A 26,780-nucleotide genomic window follows, 5' to 3' on the forward strand; every position below is an offset into this window, starting at 1 on the left:
GCATCAGCCGGATCTTTGCAAGGATCTTGCAGCACATGGACCATCACTTCTTCCTCTTCCTCTGAAGACGTGTGCCACTCGGCCACATATCCCTCTTCAAGGTCCACCAGAAACTGGAGGCTACATGGAAAGAGTCACAAACCACTGTACCTGAGGCAATTCTGCCATGGAGGCAAAGCCCATGGCCCTCTGTGCCTGAGTAGTCCCATCAGTCTGGAACTCCTTGCACTCTAATGTCTTCTCATTCAGGGCATCTGTCACCTGCCTGATGCTATGATGGGTGGCCACTTGCAAGATGTCACATAGATCTGCAGCTGCCTCTCAACACAACCAAGAGGCAAAGACCAAGGTTCAAAGATTCAAGGCCACTGTCACATTCAGGATACTGGCACCCTTGCCCACGTGACTGACGATGCCCAAGGTCCCCACCACAAGGGCACACAAGTCATCAACTATTTACCTTGCTAGGTGCAGCTTCCAGTGACACTGCTGTTCCGACATGTCTAGAAGTTGATTCTATGGCTGTACACCATATGGTGAGTGTATGGTTTTCATGCCTTCCCTTCTCCTCGTGCATCACCTCCTTTAGTGTATCCTTTAGCACCAAGGGACTGAAGCTGCTGTTGAAGTGGCTCCTCATCACAAGCTGAACTGAACCCTGCATCCAGAGGTGGATTACTTGTCAGCAGCTGCATTGCCTGAATCAGCCAACCAGTCTCCCCCACCATGAGCTGCTAACCCCTACAGGTGCATCCCCTCCCCAACTGCCCTAGTGCCTGCACATTAAATTCTCAGTGACCTCTGCTCACAGAATGGCCACTCAATTCCAATGCCTGAGATGGTCTCTTCTCCATCCCGTTTTTAATCAAGGGTTAGGCTCGCTGTGATTGCTGCCTTCTCTTCAGGGACATACTTGTGACCTGAGTGTTTACCATGCCTCCCCTTTACAATCACAGTCTGCACTTTAACAAGCTCTCAATTGACTCGTTTGCATGCCAGATTAATGAGCCGCCACTTGGGCATGTTGCTGCTACCTGCAGTCTGCCACGTCCATCAAAATCATTGGGAGGCAGGACCACGGCTGAAAGCTGGCAGACCACTCAGCACTGCAATTTTTGCCTGCGTGCCCGCCTCTGATTGTGCCTCCATACAGCTACGAAAATTCACCTCACCACTCACAGGAGACACTATATTCATGAATCTACCTACGGTTCTTCAGTTAGTTGTTGTCATTTCTCAAGACCTTTCCTCATCTCACACTTCAAAATGGATAAATGGTGTGATTTATACTAAACATCCTGTAGCAAACCAGCTGCATCTATTTGGAAGGAAATATTTCTGGCACTGACTTACACAATTTTCATAGGTCGCACACCATTTGCTGCATGTTCTTCAATCCCAGCAAACTCTGATAAACAAGGAGCTGTCTATAATGAAATACCAAATAAATGGCAGTAACATTGCCAGCACTGTAACATTTGAGTAGGAACATTCATAAATCAGTTACAGCTCTGAGACAAAAGGAGCAAAATGCCACAAATGTTCCAAGTTTAATAAATATTAAAAATAAAGGTTCTAACTCTTATATACAAATAATGTACAAAAGAGACTCTTCAATGGAGCTGCTGTAGTAATTGCAAGTGTAATTGGTGCAGGTGATGTTATTCATACATACAGGAATAAGGCCAGTAGAACTATTACTTAATGAAGGAAAATAACATATGCCATGAAGCAAGATTAAAGTATTGTATCACAATTCATAAACCACTTTTACATTTTAAAGTAGTGTCAGCATTCAATATGTAACAAAATAACTGTTTTTGAATAAAGTGAAGCACACATTTTGTCACACCCGTTCACCTATTCTAGGGTTAAGTAAAATATTACAAAATATGTAATCTGTAAACAAGTCAGAATGAGTTTTTGTGAAACTGAAAACATCACTTTATTAGACCAATGATTTTAGCAAGTGAATGATGAGGTGTTTCAGTGTTAGATGGTATCTGTAATTGGGCACTGAATTGCGAGAATTTCTGTTTTGCTGGGGTGATCTGAAATTCATGCTGTTTTAAGACTACAGTAAAACACTCCAGACTACATCTGGCACATGTCTATCATAGATGTAAATGCACAAATCAATCAGTACCTGAAAGACAAAATTAGGTTCACGTTTTAAGCAGGACTCATGTCCTGACATATCTGAATCACTGGTCCAAATGTTCTGAGATCCCTGGTCACCATGACCTTATCATGAAAATCCCTGACCAGGTGCCTATGATTTCCCAATGGCAGCAGGCACGGATCCTGGGAAATTTGGGTCATTAGCTTAGCTTTCTCTTTTCAGATGTTGACTGACCTGCGTTCACTATTTTTATTTCTGCAATAACAATTATCTTTGAAGAATGATAGCTAAATGTAGTACCAAATGATCACAATTCCTGTAGACCTATACATAGCAACACTGTTATTCAAATAATTGTGTATAATACAGGAATAAGGAGTCTGTGATTACATGATTTGCTACTTCCTTATACAATAATTACTATTTTCTTATGAAACCTTTTGTCCTGAATTTACAAGAAGTGGAAACATCATTAGGCTGACCAGGACAGATTTTGTAAGACCATTACATTATGGAAGGTATGACTAACTGGGTGACCTAAGGAAGTGACCTAAGCAGGTGGGAAAACTTCTCTTGAGCACAGCCATGAGAAGCATTCACTGTAATTTATGAAATACGCAATGAGACTAAAACATTAAGCACTGAAGTTTAGTTTCCTTTCAAAAGGTTAAAATATCTTAAGTGGTTACCTCTGTGAAGACAAATGTGAGGGCAGAAAATGTAAATCTGCCAATGAAGATGTTTCTGGGCAGTTTCAAATTTGAAATTTTGACATTATATAAAAACACATTAATTAGGACAATCACAATGGGTCTGCCTTCCAGCCACCATCTTTCACATTAGATGCGATAGGTTGCTACAGGAATTCCTTTAGTCCCTTCAATTATAGGAATAGTCTTTGGCACCAAAAAGAACAGGTTTGTAATAATGTTATTTTGTAGAAAATAGTGCAAATTAATTATTCTGTGGTTCTATCCATGTGTAAACGTACGAAATATTTTTTGTAGATTTTACTTGATCTACAACTTCTTCAGGTTGAGGAATGTCTGTAGGAAATTCAGCACCATATATTCTGAAATTTAAGCAACTCTAAGAATGCAGCATCAAAAGCTAAACCTGCATAACATGCTGGCAATGTTTAACCGTATACAACACCACAAGTAACCTTTTTTTTACATAATCTCACAGTCAGGAGCCGAACTAGAACCTGAGGAGACTATGTCTCTGTTAGGTACAATAAAGTCCTAAGAGGAATGAATCTTATGTGCCACTAATACAGTACATAGGTATCATGGGAATGTTCAGCACCATTCTTCCAGGAAATTTACTGCAATTTATAAAGAAATTATTTTGGTGCAAATACTATGTTAAGTGCAATATAGTGCAACATTGAGCCACAAAGAGGAAGTCAGCAGAGGGAACCCTCGGCTGGTAAAACCAAACCACTCACTATCAAGATGTGTGTATGTTTGTGTGCGCCTGAGAGAAGCCTGGCAAAGCTGTGAGGCAAATGATTCATGCTGACTTTTTATAAGGTAGATTACTAAAGTTAGAAGTGTTTGCATTATAACTGTGTTAACACTGCTAAAATAACTTCTGCCGTTCATTTCCAGTCCTGTTTCTGTCATATAGTGAGTGAAGCACTTTATAACATTTTTCTTTTGTTCCCCGTTGACAGATGATCCATACTCATATCTCTGCATGAGGTAAACGGTTGTCCTTTACAGATGAAACTTTTTTGTCCAAGGAATTGTTCAGCATTGCTTTTCTCTTCTGGTCGAGCAAAAACTGGAGTCTGTGGTTGCTCACTATATTTGGCCGTCTTGGAGTTATAATTTTATGTTGTGGTTTTTTACCGTTACCATTTTCTCTCTTGTGCGTCTGACCAACTGCATTTTTCTCGGCACTGTCTTTTGTTCCATTTACTTTATGAGAGGTAACAACCCTTGGCTTCTTTGTGGTCTCAGGTAGTGTGGTTGGTTTAACATGCTTCAGGGATTCAGAGTCATTGGTCTTGTTTGCAATCTGTTGAGACAGTGAATTGCAGTACTTGCAACAGAGCTTGTTGTAGCCAGGAATAGAGCAATACCGGGCAAGTACTTCCATACGGCAGAAGATTGACTTGTCCCCATGACAAATTGCTTCTGCGAAGATATTAAGGTGAAAAGAAAATTAGACCTGTGAAGGATATAATGATCATCATTTAACAGGTTTTTTTTGTAGCCGACTCGTGCAACAGCTGCTTGCTGATATAGTTGGTTCATTGGTTTTTTTTTAAAGAGTTAGGTATTTTAATAGTCAGATAAATTAGTTACATTAAACAAGAAATTGAATGAAATGCTTTTCTAGTTATCCATATTATAGCTGTTTTAATGCATGTTAAAGTTTTGCAATAAGATATCTGAGCTGATTTGTTGGTTTTGCTTGCATTTTTACCAAATAAATTATTTTATAATTTGCAATTTGCAAAATGGATTTGTTTTGAAATACTAAATTCAGTTGAGGCTTAATCTTCTCTCAAGATAAACTGAAACTATCGGCATCCTTTGGTTATGGAATGTTAAACTGCTTCAGCCAGTCGTGCATGATAGTTCTTTGGGATGGATTCCTTTTCCTGGCATTTTATACCCATTTGTCCTAGTCTGTACAAAGTGAAAACTGCAGGCTTTATTCTCAAATATTTGGTTTCCTCAGAGGGCAAACAGAACATAAAAGCCATTTGCTTAGAAAAATGCCTTTAAAATCCAGAATGTTTGTATTAGGATCTTTTTTGTAATGCCTAGAAATTGGCTCTGTAAATACTACTAGAACTTATGTCTAATAAGTCTCATTGAATTTCATATTCAAAGTTAGAATAATTGCATAAAGCACAAGTGTAAAGTCGTTCAACATAGAATGTCAAAAAGAGAAGAAATAAGGGTAAAAATACTGGAATTTCCTGGTGACTGCCTGATGTTTTTCTTTTGTTACAAAAAAATTGAAAAATAGACAATGTTTTATTTCTTGACATAGGTTTTCATTTATTTGCAGAAACTAATGACAAACTGGAGGAACACAAGTCCCCAGATCTCCATTGGTAAGAAAATGCATCTGAATGTACAAGATCACAGTTAACTTGGTAAACACTGTCACCAATCTTACAAAAAAAATCTAGAAGTGAACGATGGAAACTGAAATGGTACATCCTCACAGTTATATTAAATGTTTACTAAATATCAATAAATTATCCCTGATAAACCAAAGTGCTTACAGATGTGGTGCACATTACTGAGTACAATATTGCACTGTCTGTAGCCATTGAACATGGTTAATCTATTTAAATCTTTCTGACTTTAAAGTAACATAATTAACAGTCGAGCACATCTGTACAAACACCAATTATGTCACATATAACACTTTCAGTGCAATAGTTGTGGCTCATCAGTTCTCCTTGTTTATCAGATTTATCACACATCCTAAAACTTCCACTGAAATACTCACAACAAAAGCTGGTTATGTGATCACATGACAATGATATGGTCAAAGTGCTTTTCTCTTTTCCCTCCCAAACTAAATAATTGAATTATTTATGTGTCCATGTTTTCAGTAATTTTATGTTTCAACATTTATTTTTCAAACTATAATACTTAAAATGTTGCATTTTTAACTTTTCAATCTTGCAGATTCTTTTATATCCCTAGCATTGATAATTGTTTGCATCAACAGCCAGACATGGCAGTGATTATCATTACAGTGCATTGGGGAAGGGCTCAGTATATAGGATGTGTCCTGTTTTATTTCCTGTTGCCTGTAGTAGTAACAAAAATGATTACATTCATCCTTAAATAAGGCATTTTTCTAAACAAAAGAAACTTTATGAGGTACTGTATTGTAATTTAGCTCAGTCAAAAATATGCGACTGATGACATTAGCCAATTAACACAAGCAAACACTCACTCATGCAAAATAACTTAATTATCAAACATGCCACAAATGAAAATGGAACCATGCACCTGCTATCTATAAATAGAGCATGAGCCATTAATCCTCACCCCACACAGTGAAATGCAACAGCACAATTTCAAGCAATAGAAATCTATCTCAGAAAGCAACAAATGAGAGGAGGAGAGGAAGTTACTGCAGCTACTATTCATTTAGGTCATGGTACAAACTACTCTAGGAAATTCTAACAAAGTATAAGAGATTTAGGGAGAAGGAAATATTAGCACAAGAAGATGTTATTGTGATGTGATCACATTCACAATAAATTTCTCAGTTTCTGTCAAACTGAGACTGTAGAGCCTGTTATCAAGCAAATCAAACAGTAAGCAAGCCGGAGACAGCTCCCATTCAGAGGCCTGCAATGTACTGTGGAATCCCTCCATCGAAGTGTGAAGTCACTCCTGTGGACCTCCATCACTAGTGCTGCACAAGCTCTAGAGAAGAGACAGGCTGTGCACCAGGGCCCAGTAGAAGTATTAGAACCTTAATGCAGTTGCTAATCAGAGAAATGCACTATGAAGAGAAAAGGACACGAGGAAGGGTAAAATCCATGTGAGAAACTGCATGCATTTAAAGCCAGGATCAGAGTTATAATGTGATTTACTTGTCGAAACTTTCTGAATAGGATGTGCTGGATCTGGACGCGAAAGCCATTGGATTAAAGACTTTCCTTTGGAGGAAGTGAGTGATGTTTGCTGAGAAGAGTTTTCTAGAAAGAATAGAACATATAGATCATAAACAATGTACTAAATAGAACTAATGAAATAAAACTCTGTGCTTGTTAGACTTCACTATTTAAGTAGTTGTTACTCAAAATATCATTATTTATTTTCACTTTAATCAAAACAGTTTATGCTTTCTTTTTACTTTGCATTTAGAGATGTATCCATGAAGGGATTCTGCAATATGTACATGCTAAACAATACTTTTAATCATATTATTCTTGTCAGATTCTAATTCTTAAAAGATTTGTGCAAAAGTTTAAACTTTCTGTCTTTGATGGTATAAGATAGAGGATAAATTCCCTGATCACCTGCTCCCAAATGGAAGGAAGCAGGGGTCAGAAATAGGGCTAAAAACACTGTAGCCTCTGTGGAATAGAGCTTTAGTCAGCTAAAATGTCTAATGGGTTAAATGGTCTAAAAGTGATTATATTGCAATAAGGAATGAGGTAAACTAATTGAGCAGTGTAAACTAATCAAGCAGTGTAAAACTAATCATACAGAGTACCTTTGAAAAGTTTGTGGTTACAACTGCATCCTGTTATGTGCTAGATGAAACAATGGTGCCCTGATTAAATCTGCTGATATGGTAATTTATGTAATCTTTATCTAAGTAGTTGTAGTTAAACTGTCTCCTGTCTTATTGTGAAATGTACCATCTGCCTGTAATTGTATTACTGCGTTCTCCTTTTGAACGTGCTAACCATGACATAACTGTGATTTCTTGACGTACGGACCTTATATGGTATGAATTTCCTGTTATGAGCTGTATAAACACGCTGGATTCTCAGTTCTGGGTGGTAGACTAACTAGGAACCATGTGTGGTGTCCTGAGCAGCCGACTCCCAAGCATGCTTGAATAAATATAGTTTTGCTTCTAACAAGTCAGTGTTCTGGTAGTTGTGTTGCGATTCGACACCTCTATTCTCTGATTGATGTTCCCTGTGAGCATGGCCCTGATTGAGAGTGCGGGAATTTGCCTTCATTACTAGTGGAAAATCATTCTATATTCCTTTGAAAGTCAACAATAGTTACCAAACGCTCACTGTAACTTGAACACAGGACATTATTCTGAGTGACTTACTGTGGCATGAAGGCATTCTACATATCCGGATGGTGTCTGGCTTTTCTTCTTTACAATGGCCAATCATATTGTCCCTTGTGCGGCACAAGACCTGTCTCTCCTGTGTTCCATTGTTACAGGTTACAGAACACTAACAAAACAACAAATTGGGCATTTGAGAAAGAAAACAGGTAACCATAATCCAATAGTTTCCATACATGACTACTGCCTTGGAAGGAAAAATTTGAGCAGATACATGTGCTAGTACATTGATAGATAAAGAGGTATTGAGCTTGATGAGGCATTTTTCATAAAATGCAATGTCTATGCAAATGAGACATAAACTGTAGCAGAATGGGATTGAGCTCAGTACCAGACTGGAACTTGCTTCCGAAACTGTAACAAGCAATTAAATTAGTCTGGAATTCTTGCTAGTTAACAAGTTTTCTAAGAAATACATACGCATGCTGCTGAAAACACAGAGCCAAAACTACACCAGCATTATAGATTTTGGGCTACAGTTGGCCTAAATTCCAATTCAACTGGTATGCTCGGCAAAGGGTTATTGATCAAAAATGCAGATTGCTGCCTATTCATCCCTTAGTTTAAAAAAGAGCAAAGTTAAAATAAAACAGTTGCAAGAATCAAGTACAGAATTGCTTTGATCAGTGGTGTCTGCCAACAGCCTATTGAATTATTGACTGTTTTGCTCCTATCAGCAGATCTCTACCAATTTCAGTACCAAAACACAATCAAAGTAACTTGCAAGTGGTATTAAAACCAAGTAACAGAGTCACAACAGTTCTCCAGACACAGATTCTAGCATAATCTTAACAGGAACCAAGTAATGGCAATAACCCTTAACTTACCTGTGACCAAGGTCCTATCCTCCATTGTGCAGGGCAGAGTTCTCGATTACAAGGTTTTCTGGTCTCAGGCCGATCCTCATTGCAGTATTTGCTGTGCACTGAGCGGTTGGTGCCATCATGGAGTGGCTGAATGCACCTAACGGTACGAATCTGATATCCAGATTTGCCACACGTTCTGGTACATGGTTCCCATTCTCCAGTAATCCATCTGTCAAGTACAAACTCAATTACGAAAAAGTCAGAACATTCATCATACTTACTTGCTGTGTTGTGATCCTAGTACTCTACATATTATGGTGTTCAAATTCTGCTGAGTACTATTTTTAATGATCTTCTGAAAATAGAATGGTCTTAGTGTGCTCAGAGTGGGTCTTCTGTCCCTCAATGGATTATGGCAACCAGACCCAGGTAAGTCCCAGGACTTTTGGCAAAGGAGGGATTGAGCTCATTAGGGTAGGAAGCAAGGGGGAGTGGGGTTTTAGTTTTGGAGGCCAGGCACGGAGGCACAAATGGGGGATACAATCTTGGCAGGGGTGGGGGGGTGCTCCCAATGTGCACAGGACACCCCTAAAGATTGCATGTCCCCTTCTTCCCACCTTTTCAACAACTTTGATGAAAAAAGCAGCTTTCCCACTCTTGTCCGTTTTTCACAGCCCAGTGTATTATGCCAGTGTAGGTGGATTGAGGTCCTTAAGTGGCCATTAATTGGCCAATTAAGGGCCTCAATAGGCTTGAGGGTGGGCAGGCTAGTAGGTGCCTTAACCACCCCCTGTACTATGAGGATCAGGTTTGGGGTGGGTGGGAAGGTAGTGGGCTACCCAGCTGTCACATTTTATGTGCCACCCCTCCGCCATAAACATGCCCAGCGGAGGTCTGTAATGTCCAGCCCCATGAATACAAGTGATCTCTAAGTGCTTTTCTCCCCCCATTTCCAACAGCATGTGCCATGAAAGTATAATAATTTTCATCATAATTTTCTGGTTTATTGTAAAGTAGGCTTATTGGGAATTGCATTGTTCTGTCTGTGTATGATTTAATTACATTTTGTAGCCAAACAGACTGCAAGTTGAAGTTATCAAAAGAAGTAAGGTGTAGAAATGTCTTTAATATGCTAATGAGTAAACACGGTCAGGGTCTTGGCATGTAAGGTGTGACAGGAATTTGCATCTTTTGATAGATAAAGCAAGGTTTGAATTTCAAAGAGGTTAAAGAGAATAGTGACAACATGAAAGTTATTATGTTATGTGGGACATATATTTCAAAGGCATACGGAAACAATAAAATTTACATATTAAAAAGGGAGAAACATGCATAAAGGAGAACGAGGCTATGTGTCAAGGGAAGGCATTGCAAGATCTAACAGAAGGGTGTGAAGCCTCCAGTATTTGTGCATTATGCCTGCTGTTTACAGAAACCGAAGATGGAGAAAGCCATTTTGAATTCCACTGTCCGGGGTATTGTGTTAATTTGCTGGATCTGTTTAAAATCTAAAATCTATTTTTGGACCATTGCCTTAAAGTGGATGTAACTCAGAGCTAAGTTAATTATGGATTTTAGGAGTTGTTATAGTAGTAATTTGTAGACCTGTGTGTGTGCATGGAATCTTTTCTTTTGTTAATAAATATTTTAGTTTTAGTTTTTTAAAAAAGCTCTAAAGTCTTGGTGGACTTATTACTTCTGAATTCAGGGCATGCATCTCGAAATAAATACATATTGCAAAACCGTTGTGATAGCGGGATCAAGTTTCCCTCATGGTTTTGATCTGCCTGGCACACATCTGCCGCCTCATAACACATGTAACAGTTAAAATATAATTCTTGCATTCCTGAATTCCAGAGGGGTAACCGGCATTCACAGAATAACTCTCAAAAACCAAAATTAATCCACTTATTTTTGAACAGAAAAGGCAAAGAAAGACGTGCACTTACACAGCACCTTTCCCGAACAGAGCCCGTCCCCAAGCGCTTCACAGCTAATGAAGTACTTTTGAAGTGCTGTCCTGTTGTAATGTAGGAAACACGGCAGCCAATTTACGCACAGCAAGCTTCCACATACAGCAATGAGATAATGACCAGATAATCTGCATAATAGGCAGAAATAAACAATTTGTGGAGCAATATCTTCTTCTAAAGCCTGCTTCAATTGCAGGGTCAGGAATACAACAAAAGGAGCACTGGCTTCATCAAAAGAATGTTTGATAGACCTTTTCATCAAGTGCTCAGGGTGGAAAGCCATGGATCATTTTAAGGTATCAACCCTGCCTCAGTGGTGGCACTCTGTCCTTTGAATTTGTGAGTATGAGACCTATTCCAGAAACAAGCAAATAATCTAAGGCTGACACTTCAGTGCAGGTGTGATGAAGGGCTGCACTTTTGAAGATGCTGTCCTTTGTCTCACATGTTAAAACAAGACACCAACTACCCTCTCTGATGGATGCAAAAGACCTCATGGTACTATTCAAAGAAAATGAGTGGAGGTTCCTGACCTTCATCACTAAAACAAATTACCTGGTCTTTTGCTCATTGCTATTTGTAAAACCTTCTATTCACAATTTGGTTACTGTGTTTCTCTGCATGAAAACTGACAACATTTCAAAAAGTAATTCATTGACTGTGAAGCATTTTGAATTGTCTGGAAGCTATGTAAATGGAGATTCTTTCTTTGCTGTTAGTCAATGTAACTGAGCCCATGTTGTGGTATTGATATGATTGATGGAGCAAAATGTTCCTAATCCTGCTGCTCCAGGGTCAAAGCAAAAATTTCAACAAATCCACTATGATCTGGCTTAATTTCTTAGGTCAGGGAACATTGCAGGGCTCCCTTCCAGAAAGCAGGATTACACCAACAGCCTCCAGGAAAATTGAGGCATTGCTATAGCAAGACTGTTACTGAATCTAAGCAAACAGAAAGCATCAATACATAGTTCTCAAGACATTGTAAACCAATCCAGTTCATTGAAGGGATGAGGGGATTTCTTATCAGGAGAGATTGGGTAGACTAGGCCTATATTCCCTAGAATTTAGAAGAATGTGAAGTGATCAAATTGAAACATATAAAAATTCTTAAGGAGCTTGGCATTGTAGATCCTGGGAGGATGTTCCCCTGACTAGGGAGTCTAGAACAAGGGGTTACAGCTTCAGAATAAGGGGTCAACCATTTAAGACTGAGGCAAGGAGAACTTCCTTCATTCAAAGGGTTGTGAATCTTAATGAATTCTCTGCCCCAGAGAGCATATTGTTGAGTATTTTCAAATCAAGGTTCAATAGATTCTTGGATGCTAAGGCAATTTGTGGAATTGAGATAGAGAATCAGCCATGATATTACTGGATGTTGCAGCAGGAATGTAGGGCCAAATCGCCTACTTTTTTCCCTACTTCTCATGTAAGGCTTTTTATGTAAGGTTTCAGTTGAGACTGAAATGAGTCAAGGGAGCACTGGAATAATCAACAATGACTACAGCAACTTGCAATTATACAGTGATAACAACAATTTGCACTTATATGGTGCCTTTCACATAGTAAAATCACAGAAATGTTATGGAACAAAAATGTGACACTGAGTCTTTTAAGGTGACATTAGGTAAGATTACCAAAGCTTGGTCAAAGAGGTAGGTTTTAAGGAGTGCCTTAAAGAAGGGAAGAAAGGAGAGAGGCAGAGAGTTTCAGGGAGGGAATTCCAGAGCTTAGGGCCTTCCAGCTGAAGGTATGGCCACCAATGGTAGAACGATTAAAATGACGCCTTCTGTTTGCTTGGATTCAATAGCAGTCTCACTGTAGCAGTGCCCTAATTATCCTGGTGGCCATTGGTGAAATCCTGCTTTCTGGAAGGGAGCCCTGCAAAAGTATTCAATAAATACCTAATGATCCCTGACCTAGGAAACTAAGACAGGTTATAGTGAGGTTGGTGAAATTTTTGCTTAAGAGGCCAGAATTAGAGGAATACAGATATTCTGGAGGGTGATAGGGCTGGAGGAGGTTGCAGAAATAGAGCGGAGCAAGAGATTTATAGACATCAGGACAGAAGAACCCATGGAGAGATTTAAAAACAAAGATGGGAATTTTAGTTTTGAGGCAACAAGGGAGGGGGCAGTTCTGGACCTAATGTTCGGAAATGAGCCCGGGCAGGTGGAAGGCATATCAGTAGGGGAGCATTTTGGAGACAGTGACAATGATCAGTTAGATTTAGGACAGTTAAGGAAAAGAATAATGTTGGGCCGGGAATAAAAGTTCTAAACTGGTGAAAGGCTAAGTTTACTAAGACAAGATACGATTTGGCCCAAGTGGACTGGAATCAGCTACTTGCAGATAAGACTGTATGTCAGAACAGTGGGAGGCATTCAGGGAGGAAATAGCGAGAGTACAAGGCAAACATGTTCCCGTAAAGACAGCGGAGGGGGGGCCGAGTCCAGAGAACCCTGGATGTCAAGGGACATAAAGGTTAGGATTAAGGAAAAAAGAGAAGCTTATGGAAGATACTGAGGGCCCAATATAGCAGAGTCCTTAGAGGAGTATAAAAATTGCAGAGGGGAACTTAAAAAAGAAATCATGAAAGATAATGGTAAAGCTAAGAGAGTGCATGAGAAAGCATTGGTAGGTAGATTAAAGGGAAACCCAAAGGGTTTTTTAAAAAATATATCAAGAGCAAGAGAATAACTAGAGAAAGAGTAGAGCCAATTAGGGACCATAGAGGTAATCTGCATGTGGACCCAGAAGACGTGGGTACAGTCCTCAATGAATACTTTGCATCGGTCTTCACAATGGAAAAGGATGACACAGGTATAGACATCAGGGTGGAGGACTGTGAAATATTAGAGGAAATTAACATAGAGAGAGAGGAAGTACTAGCGGGTTTAGCAGCCTTAAAAGTGGATAAATCCGCAGGCCCAGATGAGATGTATCCCAGGCTGTTGAGGGAAGCAAGGGAAGAGATATAAGGGGCCCTCGCAGTAATTTTCAAATCCTCTTTGGCGACAAGTGAGGTTCTAGAGGACTTGAGGACTGCTAAGGTTGTCCCATTATTAAAAAAGGGAGGAAGGGATAGACCAGGAGATTACAGACCAGTCAGTCTAACCTCGGTGGTGGGGAAGTTACTAGAAATAATTCTGAGGGACTGAATATATCTGCACTTGGAGAGACACAGATTAATCAGGGATAGTCAGTATGGATTTGTTAAGGGAGGGTCATGTTTGACAAATTTGATAGAATTTTTTGAGGAGGTAACCAGGAGTATTGATGAGGGCAATGCATTTGATGTGGTCTACATGGACTTTAGCAAGGCTTTTGATAAGGACCTTCATGGCAGACTGGTCAAGAAAGTAAGAGCCCATGGGATCCAAGGCAAAGTGGCATGTTGGATCCAAAACTGACTGAGAGGCAGGAACCAGAAGGTGATGGTACAGGGATGTTTCTGTTACTGTAAGACTGTTTCCAGGGGGTTCCACAGGGCTCGGTGCTATGGTCCTCGCTGTTTGTGGTATACAAAAATGATTTGGACTTAACTGTACGGGGTATGATCAAGAAGTTCACGGATGATATGAAAATTGCTGGGGTGGTAAATAGTGAAGAGGATAGCCATAAACTGCAGGAGGATATCAATGGACTGGTCAAGTGGGCAGAGCAGTGGCAAATGGAATTCAACTGAGAAAAGTGTGAGGTAATGCACTTGGGGAGGGCTAACAAGGCAAGGGATGACACTATGAATGAATGGTAGGACCCTGGAAAGTACTGAAGATCAGAGGGACCTTGGTGTGCATGTCCATAGATCACTGAAGGTAGAAGGGCAGGTGGATAAGGGGTTAAGAAGGCATATGCGAAATTTGCCTTTATTAGCTGAGTTGTAGAATTCAAGAGCAGGGAGGTTATGGTGGAACTGTATAAAATGCTGGTTAGGCCACAAATGGGGTACTGTGTGCAGTTCTGGACGCCACATTGTAGGAAGGATGTGATTGCACCGGAGAGGGTGCTGAGGAGATTTAACAAGATGCTGCCTGGGCTGGAGGATCTGAGCTATGAAGAAAGATTGGATAGGCTGGAGTTGTTTTCCTTGAAGCAGTGAAGATTGAGAGGGGACCTGATAGAGGTGTATAAGATTATGAGGGGCATAGATGGGGTAGATAGGAAGGCACTTTTTCCATTAGTGGAGGGGTCAATAACAAGGGGGCATAGATTTAAGCTAAGAGGTAGAAGGCTAAGAGGGGAATTGAGGAGAAATTTTTTCACCCAGAGGGTGGTGGGAGTCTGGAACTTGCTGCCTGAAAGGGTAGTTGAGTCAGAAACTCTCGTAACATTTAAGAAATATTTAGATATTCACTTGCATTGCCATAGCCCTCAAGGCTGTGGGCCAAGCACTGTAAAATGGGATTAGTGTAGTCAGATCTTTGTTGACTGGTGCGGACACAATGGACCGAATGGCCTCCTTCTGTGCTGTAGATGGTTATGAGTCTATGGCCTGAATTTTCCTGTCAGTGATTTGGGGGCAGGGCCTGCTCACCGACGAGAAAATGATGCGGGATGATGTCAGGAGGAACCTCCGATGTCATCCCGGTCCATTTAACTATCGAGGAAGGCGGGCGGACAGAGAAATCAGCTGTCCACCCGCCGACCTGTCAATAGCCAATCGAGGCCATTGATAGGATCATTAAGGTAGTTAAATGCTCTGCCCGTCCAACCTTAAGGCTGGCGGGCAGGCCAGGAGCCCCAGCGGGCTTCTGATAATACATGAAACCTCATCCACTGGCGGGATGAAGTTTCATGTCCGTTTTTAAAAACTTAAATAAAGTTTATGTTGTTTTTATTAACATGTCCCATCTCGTGTGACATTGTCACGTGATGTGGACATGTTATTAATTTTTATATTTTTCTATTTTTAAAGTGGTTTAGAATGCCAGTAATCTCCCTGAGACAGCACTTAGTCTCAGAGAGAAGTGCGCTCTGTTGCACGCATGCTTGAAAAAGCGCACTTTGACAGTTGGGGATTCCCTCCCCCCCCACCGCACAGGAAGTGCATAGCACTTCCCGTCAGGCAGGCCGCTGGGCAGGCCTTAACTGGCCCACCCACTCAAAATGGCGGCAGGCCCTGTTTCGGTGGCCGAGGCGGTGGGGCCTGCCCACCAACCAAGGGCAAAATTCTGCCCTATGAGCCATTTCAGGTGATTCTCTGGCTACAGTTAGATAAGAACAGAACCAGGAGAGTGCAGTTCCACCAAGCTAGAGAGGTGTTGGAAGAGGATCCATTCAAGTCCGGAGGAAACAAAAGTCTAAGAGTTTCAGAATGTGATGAGCTAAGGTGGGGCAGAGACAGGCAAAATTATGGAGATGTAAATAGGCAGTCTTAGTGATAGAGAGGATTCTGGGTCAGAAGCTCAGTTTAGGGTCAAATAAGATGCCAAGGTTGCAAACAGTTTGCTTCAGCTTGAGTCAGTGGTCATGGACATGAATGAATAAAGGAAAAAGGACCTGTTTGATACAATGATAATGGAATTCTAATCACAGCAATCAATATCTATTAATTAGTCCACAACAGACCTGGAACAGGCCTAGAAATAACTCTGGGAAAATTCCAGCGGTGGAGAACTTTGGGAATCATTGATTCAAAGTCATCTGTTTGCTCCCAATTATGCCAAACTAACCATGTGTCCTGTCTCAAATTATTCATAAACTGTATCCAAGGCTGCTATTTTCAGACAGGAATCTAATTTTCATGTAGAATCAATACTAAGGAGACCATTTAACAGATTGACCATGCACTCACTGAAATATCTTCCCACAAATTAATTCCAAACCTTGAATGGAATTGGTGGCGAGGGAATGGAGTTTGTGGCAGTGGCCAAAGATAATGGCTTTGATCTTTCCAACGTTTAATTGAAAGAATTTGCAGCCCATCAGGACTCAATTTCATACAGGAAACCTGAAAATTCTGAGGCAGTAGAGGGGTTGATAGAGGTGGTGTTGAGGTAGAACTATCTGGGTGTCATTAGATTGCAGAGCCTGACATCTTGGCCTGGCCTAGACCACGGAGCAGAGTTTCACATGGAAAACCCGGAAGTCCAGGTTTCCCCATGGGATCTGTCTTTTCACCTTTACGGGTTCCCCACTTGGAAGTCAGTCTGATTGACAGGCTTAGCCTCCAGTCAGACATGGTGGACTCTAGAGAAGGATGCAGGAGCAGATAAGTCCAATTTATCACTCTGGAGTGAAGACAATGTTGAGAGTCCAATCCTTGGCCCAGTGGAGTGTCCAATTTCTAACTCTGAGGGACTTTACAATAGGGGGATGTCCAATAGGGGACAGCTTGGGTGTCGTGGGAAGCATTCCTGCACCGCCCGGCCCACAAGCAGTACTGTAATGTTTCTCTACAAAGCTGTCCTCACCTCCCTTCAGCTGCTGGAATTGTGAGGCCTGGAAACCTGGTCAGACACTGTTAAACCTGAAAAGCAGGTTAAATCAGAGGCTGCCAGCCTAACTAAAACACCTGGGAGTAGGTAGGCTGCTCACCTCTTGTCCCACCTCCACTAACCTGAAATGAATGGATTGTGGTTTGGTTTGAGCTTTGAAAAATGTTAACATCTCACTCCACCCCAGCCTAGCCATTTTTTGGGGATTAAAGTTCGCCCCCATGTCTTCAGATGATGTGGCCCAGTAATTAGTTAAGACATGTAGTTAAGAAACAGAACAGAGGACCTGATTCTTCCCGCTTACTTACATAGGCTGGGAGCACTCGTGTAAGTTGCACATTCGACGGATTGGTTTTGGTTTTTTACTTGCATCACAGAAACTGCGATGAATCATCTTGGCATCAGCCTTCCTGCGACAGCCGTATCTTGTAAACTGAGCACCTTAATAAAATCAATCATCTCCGTCAGAATAAACGTCTTAAATACCTCGTTTTCACAGAACATCCGTGGATTTTTCTAGTTGTTTGGATTAAATATTGATCCTCAACTAATTTAAATGACAATGCAAATATAATTTATAACGGCTGAGAGATTGGGAATTGCTGAAATTGAATGGTTATTGATCATATTGAGCATTCAGATTTATTGAGCATTGTTTCATCTTGCAGTAGTAGCATTATGACAATAGTAATGCAAGCTTATTGAATCTTACTACTACAATGATGATTAAAGTTCACTAACATTTGATGATTTTATTCTCCACCTAGTAATGAAAAGTAAGGTTCATTTTAATTTCAGGTTTGATTTTGAAAGGGCTACAGTTTGTGCCCTTTGTCACTAAAGCTTAAATATTAAAATCATATTGTGCATTTTAAAATGATATCAATTCTTCTCATGTTTTTTGGCATAAAATAAACCACTGTTTATAAGTTTATGGAACAGTTCATTTATATCAAGGAGCAGTGGTAAAAATATACACTGTTTTAAATTATGTCAATAAGATTACCTAGCATCCTCCATTCTAAACCACCATCAGTGGATAGTCCAGTACCATAAGGTCATTTAACACTATCTCCAATAAAAAGAATTAATCAAACATAAGCTTTGTTATTACACCAGGAATCACATCTCCTACCCAACTGATAGGTACTTTATTTGTAATTAATAAAGAACAGTTTACTGTTCATTTTACTGTTACAACTGTTGTGAGTAGTGCCAAATAAGGCAGTTATTTACAAATCATCCACTATTCATTAGTGAAATATACATGAAAGAACTCAGAGTCACGGGGTGAAATCTAGTGAAATTCCCAGGGGCAGGCAGGGGCACTTAATTGTGCAGGAGGCAAAGTGTCAGATTCCTGACGGTGGGATGAAAGTTGGCAATTAAGTTGGTGAGACAATTGTGTAGCGGTAATGTCACTAGACTAGTAATGCAGGGACCCAGGCTACTGCTCTGGGGCCACGGGTTCAAATCCTACCACGGCATTGTTGGAATTTAAATTCAGTTAATAAATCTGGAATTGAAAGCTAGTCTCAGCAATGGTGACCATGACAGCTATCATCAATTGTTGCAAAAAAGCCATCTGGTTCACTAATGTCTGTTAGGGAAGGAAATTTGCTGTCCTTACCTGGTCTGGCCTACATGTAATTCCAAACCCACAGCAATGTTATAAGACATGTCCCCTCATGTGACAGTGTTATTGAGCTGGGACATGTCAATGAATTTTATTAAAAATTTTTATTAAACTTTAAAAACCTTCATGAAGCTTCAGTCCGCCCATGATGAGGTTTCATGATATATTTGAAGGCCGCCTGGGCTCTTTGCCTACCCGCCAACCTTAAGGTTGGAACAACAGCTCAGCTAATTAGTTTAATTACTGTTTAAATAGCCTTAATAGGCCTTTGACAGTTCAGCGGGCACGCAGTCAACTCCGGTGCGTGCCCGCCGAACTGAAGGTCTGAATGGCGTGTGGTGACATCAGGACACATGCCCGGTGTCACCGCGCACCATTTTACGCGTCGGCGAACGGGCCCCGCCCCCAATTGCCGAGCCAAGGTTCTGGCCATGGTCACCAGATTCAACTGTACCTTTCTGATTAAGTCAGCAGCAAACGAGAAACATGTGCCTTCAAATTCATGACCAGTTAAAGGTGGTATGCAGCAGGCAAGATAGTCTTCCTGGTGGATTTGAAGTAGGAGCTGCTTTTCTTGTATGGGGAGCTTTCGTGGACTGGGGAGAGGGGGCTGAGCTGTTGCATTGAGCTCAGTGGATAGTGCCCGCCCAAGGAAGTCAGGGCATCAGTGTCTGTGGAAGGGTCGGATAGCGGCTGTCTGAAGGAGGGAGGTTGGGTTGTACCGGTCCTAAGAAGGGTTGTGGAGGATAGAGAGAGGGAGTTGGATGGCAGAGGAAAGGTCAATCTTTACCAAAGGCAGCTCAAGCATGCTAGAGGGAAGATCAAGGGTGATTGAGGACAGGTCAATTGTCAGGTTGGGAGACCTTAAATCTGTGTTCCCCTAGTCCTTGTAGTGTCTAATGGGAACAACCTTTCTTTGTTGCCTTATCTAAACCAGTCTTGTATATGTCTATCAAATCTCTCCTCAATCTCCTTTGCTCCAGGGAGACAAATTCCAGCCTCTCCAATTTAACCTTGTGGCTAAAATCCCTCATCCCTGGAAGCATTCTGGTAAATTTCCTCTGCACCATCTTAAAATTACTCACATCCTTCCTAAAGTGTGGTGACCAGAACCGGATGCAATACTCTAGTTGCGGACTAAACAGGGCTTTATAAAGGTTCAGCACAACTTCCCTGTTTTAAATGATAATCGGGTCCTGCCATTAAAACCATTCTTCCTCAGTTTCCTGACTGCTAAGACAAGTTGATATTGATCCTAGGCATTTTGATGTGATAGCATTTAATTTTCAGATTTTAGAACTGAGCTCAAATTCTCGAACTGCCATGGTGGGGTTTGAACTTCTATTCTCTGTATTACCAATCTAGTATCATAACTACTGCATGACCATAAGCATGTTCCAAACGAGGCATTTTCCCACCGTACAGGTAGATTGCCATGTTTTCTAAAAAAAAATTGCCAGATTTTAGTATTAAGAGAGTTAACCTGCTTGACTCATTGAGTGCAATCAACATTAGGTTAGGTGCTGATCCACAACTTCCCTATAACACTTATACAATAATAAATATTTGTGATTTATTAATTATAACCAATAGACAATTTTTGGCTCATAGAAGATATAAACTAATTTATTCTCTAGCTAAGAATTACCTCCTCCACACTGTTTGGAGCACTGGGACCATCTCTTCAAAGCCCACTCAAATGTAGCCATGTCTTCCTGTAAAACTTCATTAGTAATGGTGGCCAAGTAGTCTTCATGAATTGTGTACTTATAAGTCAAGGAGCATTTGGTATCATCATTTGGCATCATCTATTTTTTTTAAAAGGCATAAAGATACATTAGTAATGATTACATATTCATAAAGCCTATTGTTTCAAATAATCACATTTACGATGTAACAGGAAGTACTCATGCACATTAACAACTACAAGAGAAAATTAATTGACATAAACATGGGGGAATTATGCATTGGGGCACCAGAATGCAACTCAAACTCTGCTTAGTTCCTGATCAGAACAAGGAGCAGCTGAGTACAAATGAGATCTCTCCATGGAAGGAGAAGCTCTCATTAGGTTTCTGAAACCTGCTCAACATTTACAGACAAAGATTAACTATTAAATAATTATATACCACTGCAACTGTATGAAAAGGAGCAAGAATTTCATAAGCATCAGAAGGGTGGTTCAGACAAAGAAGACCTTTTAGTCCATTTGATTTTTTCCTCCAGCAGATCAGTCAAATAATTTTACCATTACAACAGTTAACTGTTTTTAAAAGAACTGTGACGACTTTAATCAGCCTTCCTGCTAACTGATTCTACCAATTAATGCCCTCTATGTAAACAACAATAAAAACTCTTTGCACTTATAGCACTAGCCCTGGCACCTCTAGTAAAATGCATCAGCAATGAAATCAGATAAAAATGGAATCAAAGCCAAAGAAAGCAATATTATGAGGAGTGATCAAATGCTCAGTTAATTAAGAGGGTTTTAAATTCACCAAGGCTCCTTAGACAGCATCTTCCAAACCCACGGCCGCTACCATCGAGAAAGACAAGGGCAGCAGATAGATGGGAACACCACCACCTGGAAATTGCCCTCCAGGTCACTCACCATCCTGACTTGGAAATATATCACCATTCCCTCACTGTCGCTGGGTTAAAATCCTGGAACTCCCTCCCTAACAGCACTGGAGGTGTACCTACACCATGGAGACTGCAGCAGTTCAAGAAGGCAGCTCACCACCACCTTCACAAGGGCAGTTAGGGACAAGCAATAAATGCTGGCCCAGCCAGTGAAGCCCACATCCCATGAATTAATTAAAAAAAGGAGGGTCTCAAAGGAGGGGCAGGAGGTCTAGAAGCAGAGAAGTCTATGTAGGAAATAGTGGAGCATAAAGGCATGGCTGCCAATGATGGTGCATGTAAGGGAAGGATACACAAGAAGCTGGAGTTGGATGAATAGAAAGTTCAGTTGGTGTTTGTAGGACTGGAGGAGTTTGGGCTGGCAGTGCTGAGGTCTTGAAACCAGTTAAAAATAAAGAGGAAAATTATAAATTAAAAGCTTCGGTGACTGAGAGCTGATGTAGACTAGCGAGGACAGGTTGATGGATTAGCAGGGCATAGTGCAGTATAGACTATCGGTACCAGGGTTTTAGATAAGCTGAAGTTTATAGAGGATGAAAGACCTGCCAGGAGATCATTCAAATAGTTGAGCCCGGAGATGACAAAGGTATGAATGAGTGATTCAGTAGCAGATGGGTTCATGCAGTGCTGGGCAAGCTAGCAGTAGTTGGTCTTTGTGATGGAGAGGATTTGAGGTTGCAAGATCAACCAAGGTTACTTGTGACTTTGAGGTTGCTAACTGGGTGATTCAGTCTCAGGCAATAGCCAGGTGGAAGGATGAAATTGGTGGAATGGGTAAGGATTTTATAGCAAGGCTGAAGATGATGGCTTAACTCTCCTCAATTTTTAACTGGATGAAATTGAAGTTCATTGAAAAGTGAATGTTGTTCAGCAGTCTGACAGCACAGAGGCAGTGGGGAGATTGAGAGAGGTGGTGAAAAGGTAGAAATGGATATTATTACCACTAGAAGTTGAGCCCATGTCATTGGGTAATATCACCACGAGGAGAAGGTGAAGAACAGACTGGGGCTCCAGAGGCAATGGTGCAGAAGGAAGCGAAGCTATTCCTGGGTATGCTTTAGCTACAATGTGACAACTAATAGTGAAACAAAACTGGACTATCCCACTGAGATGACAATGGTGGAGAAACATTCAACAATGGTAATATAGGGTTTACTGTGTCAAAGGCTCGAGGAATTGAGGATGCTGAAGGAGCAAAATGCAGCATGGTTATAGTCACAAGTGCTATTTCAGTGCTATGAGAAGGACAGAAGTCTGCTTGTGTAGATTCAAATATAGAGCTGCAGGAAAAATGGGCATGATTTGGAAGGTAGCATCAAGTTAAAGGGTTTTGGAGAGGAAAGTGGAGGCAATACGTTGCAATGATAGAGAGGTCAAGGATGCTTTTTTTGAGGTTGGGGTCATGACAACTGTTTTAAAAGGGAGGGAAACTGTTCCTTGTGACAGGAAATCATTTACAATATCAGCTGGCATTGGAGCCAAGAAGGGAGGTGAGCAGCCAACAGTTCAATGTGAATGGGGTAAGGGTAGCATTAAGCTCAGATAGTGTATGAGGAGAGATAGAAGAGAAATAGAAGAAGCCGGAGATCACAGCCAGGACTGGGGAGTCTGGTGGAGAGGATGACTTGGAGGACAAGGGGAAGGAGGAAATAGCAGAGGCAGCTGAATGTATGGTCTCAAAATTAGACACAAAATACCATATACTTGTTGGCAGAGGTGTTGGTGTAGAGGAAGGTGAGAAAGGTTTAAAGAGACAGTTGGTACTGGAGGAAAGAAAGCTAGGGTTAGCTTTACTCTCCAGGATGTGACTTGAGTATTGGTCAATTTGGGCAAAGGAGAGAGAGTTTGCACTTGATTTGGTACAGCCAGATATAATGATGGATGACTAAACCAGATACATGGAATGCTGCATGGATTGCACTTGTGGGAACAAAAATGAAGGCCATAATTGAGGAAAGATCAGGAGGGGAGAGAATAAACAGCTTACGGCGGACATGTATGGGTTCAGAAAAATAGTAGGAAAAGGGGCTTCTTTTAATATGGGCAGAACAGCTTGTATGAAAGGAGAGACAGGGCAGTGAAATTACAGGAAAGAAAACTACATAAGCTGAAACAGAGGTTGGAATCACTGACGATTAAGATTTAGTCAGTACAGAGGAAAGAAGGGAGGACATTTCAGTGAGAAACTTAGGATCAGGTTTGGGGCCCAGTGAAGAATGTGGCTTTTAAAAGTGAGGCCACAGGCATAGAACAAGCTGAGGTGCTTGAAAGAGGAACTGCCAGAGAAATGGGGGGTCAGAGACCAAGATGTGAGCTGGTGATGGCTAATCTGCCACTGTTGTGGTTTGGGTAGAGCATGCGATGGAAAGTATAGTCAGGCCAAAAGGCTTCAGTGACGGGCAAGGTGTCATCACCCATGAGCAATGGTACTCTCTTTTTTATTCTTTCACAGAACGTGGGCTTTGCTGGCTAGGTCAGCATTTATTGCCCATCCCTAACTGCCCTCGATAAGCTGGTGGTTGTAGTATAAAGGTCTGGCATGTATAGGGATAATGTGGGACTGAACACAGTACCACCCACACAATGATGTGAGAGAACACATGATCTGCACCTAGGGGTCAGTCTAGTGTTGGACAGAGCCATGTGTACCAGCAAACATGGAGACACCTCCTAGCTTGACCCCTTTATTGTATATACGTACATAGTTTACTATGTATATATATATAAACTCGATGGAGTTTAGAAGGATAAGGGGGGATTTGATTGAAACTTAGAAAATACTGAAAGGTTTGGATAGAGTGGACGTGGGGAAGATGTTTCCATTAGTAGGAGAGACTAGGACTCAAGGGCACAGCCTCAGAGTAAAGGGAAGACCTTTTAGAACAGAAATTAAGAGAAACTTCTTTAGCCAGAGAGTGGTGAATCTATGGAATTCATTGCCACAGAAGGCTGTGGAGGCCAGGTCATTGAGTGTATTTAAGACCGAGAGAGATAGGTTCTTGATTGGTAAGGGGATCAAAGGTTATGGGGTGAAGGCAGGAGAATGGGGTTGAGAAACTTAGCAGCCATGATTGAATGGTGGAGCAGACTCGATGGGCTGAATGGCCTAATTTCTGCTCCTGTCTCTTATGGTCTTATGGTCTTATAGTTCTTGTATTAATAAATACATAGTTATATATCTAAGACATAAAAAAACTACCAAGACTTAAGACTATGATGAATTAATTAAGACGCACTGAGCAATATCCAAGATGCTAAGACATGGTGGCACTGATAGAAAAAAACAGAAACCTTGCAAAAAATGCAGATAAAAACTAAAATCCTACAAGACTAAAGAAACATTTGAAGGAGTGTTCTGACCTGAAGCAAAGCTCGAGAAGCAGGCGCACAGAAGAAAATCGCAAGGGAAATGCTCCAAAGAAAGGCTTGGAAGCTGAAGGCAGAAATTTAAAATTCCTCAATGCAGCAGAAGACTCCACAGGGTCTCTTGGAAGTCCAGCCTCAATTTCCAAAGTACAGTGTCAGCAGACCTAACAAAGGTGAGCTAAAACTTTTAAATTCAGTAAATTCTGAGAAACTTTTAGATAGTTGTGGTCAGAAATTGCCATTTAAAAGCTCCATCAGAAAAAACAGATTTTTGAGTTGGCGCCTGAACATATGGTGTCTGAGCTCACTCCAAAAGGGTAAAAACATAATTGATTCATTTGGAAGAATCACAATTAAAGAATCAGCTTCAAACGCTACCAAAGGCCAGGATTCAACACACTGCGACCCTAAAGCATAATGCTGAAACAGACAAGTCTGCAGCTAGTCAATCCAAGCAGCCATTGTTTAACATTTTTTCAAGGCCAAGCATGAGCCCCATTGCAGCGGGAGCCCACCAAAACTGGCAAGCTCAGATTAACCCTTTGTCTTTAAATGAATAGAGGCGCCATGTTGAATTTCAGCAACTTCTTAAAGCTGAGCCTACACTTTTTAACCATGGATCAAAATCCACATTTCCAGATCAATTTGGGCTTATTCAAGACTCAGATTGATCACATAATTGGGGACTTTGGAAAAAAAGTTTCCTTAGATACATGATTGCTTCTTCAGGGCTGGATAAAAAGACAGAGGCTCAACAAATTAACACACTGATTTGCTTGGTAGGCCTGATTATTGCTAGAGGAACAACAAATTATCTGCTAAATTTGAAGTACTAAAATCATTCGATGTTTATTTTTTACCTAAGAAGTAACAAAATCCTTGAAAAGGCTAAATTTAATAAATGTGTCCAGCAGTCTGGATAACCTGTTGACTCATCCAATGGTGATCTGTACAGGATGGTTGAAGGCTGTGAATATGGAGACCTAAACTCTGAACTTATCAGGGATAGAACAGTTATAGGAGTTGCAAATGACACATGCTCAGGCATGCTTCAAGCAAAGGATGATCTAACCCTTGAGAAAACTATCCAAATTGTTAGGCAGTCTGAACTCCATGTGCCGCACAGAGGAGAAGTAAACTGTGGTACAAAGGAAATCCCACAGTCCAGTTGGTTAAATGGCACAGGAACAAGGACATTCCAGGCCAAGGGAAGCAATACCCTAAATGATCATTAGAGTGATGATGCCAACACTGTGGAGCAAAGTACCCCACAGGCAAAGGCAATGTCCTGAAATTTCAATGTTACAGAATTGGACGCTCCTGCATGGCCAAAGTATCTAAAACGCACAGAAGACTCAAAGATGATTCATGAGGTCGAGACTGCACACCAAGACGACACAGAATCATGCTTCTTGGATGAAGTCAAAGATCCAAGATTTTTGTTTTGGAGGAGCCAGTGTTACAGTCCTGTCAGGCAGAGAACCATGGCTGGTGCCCCAATGGCTGGTGCCACGCATGACACACCTATATGGAGCACAAAGTTCCTGGTGAATGGCACCCTGCAGGCGACACTGAGGTACAAGGATAAAAGAAACCGAGGGAGCTTGTTTGTGGACCACAATTAGGACTATTTACCAGTAAGCTACAAAGCTTGCATTGAACTTAACAGTCTTCAAAAACTTGACAAGGTCAAACAACAAGGGCCTAGCTCCAAGTATAAAAGTGAGTTCCCGAAGCTCTTTATAGGACTGGGGTGACTGAAAAACAGACATGATCACACTGAGGGAGGATGCCAAACCCATGTGCCTATTCACGCCACAAAAGATCCCCCATCCATTCATGAAACAAATGCAGCAGCAGCTGGATGAGATGACAAACATGGGAATCATCTCCCGAGTCACACAGCCAATCGCCTGGCATTCCGGGATGGTCCCAGTCCCAAAACTGAATGGGTCCATCTGTATTTATGTCGACCTGACACAGCTC

General features: G+C 41.1%; 1 protein-coding gene across 1 annotated transcript in view; it reads right to left on the reverse strand.

Moving 5' to 3' along the window:
* Positions 1–1,537: 1,537 nt before the first annotated feature.
* The window catches only part of LOC121281177 (A disintegrin and metalloproteinase with thrombospondin motifs 2-like), a 287,596-nt gene continuing 262,353 nt past the window's right edge, over positions 1,538–26,780 (reverse strand). The window contains exons 17-22 of the mRNA XM_041193930.1: positions 20,434–20,593; positions 17,458–17,590; positions 8,758–8,965; positions 7,910–8,039; positions 6,708–6,812; positions 1,538–4,266 (exon numbers count right to left, since the gene is read on the reverse strand). Of these exons, the coding sequence (XP_041049864.1) occupies positions 3,812–4,266; positions 6,708–6,812; positions 7,910–8,039; positions 8,758–8,965; positions 17,458–17,590; positions 20,434–20,593 (1,191 nt within the window). The 3' untranslated portion in view covers positions 1,538–3,811. The remainder of the gene's footprint in view (positions 4,267–6,707; positions 6,813–7,909; positions 8,040–8,757; positions 8,966–17,457; positions 17,591–20,433; positions 20,594–26,780) is intronic.

The sequence above is a fragment of the Carcharodon carcharias genome, chromosome 8, assembly GCF_017639515.1.
Source record: "Carcharodon carcharias isolate sCarCar2 chromosome 8, sCarCar2.pri, whole genome shotgun sequence".
NCBI classification, from domain to species: domain Eukaryota; kingdom Metazoa; phylum Chordata; class Chondrichthyes; order Lamniformes; family Lamnidae; genus Carcharodon; species Carcharodon carcharias.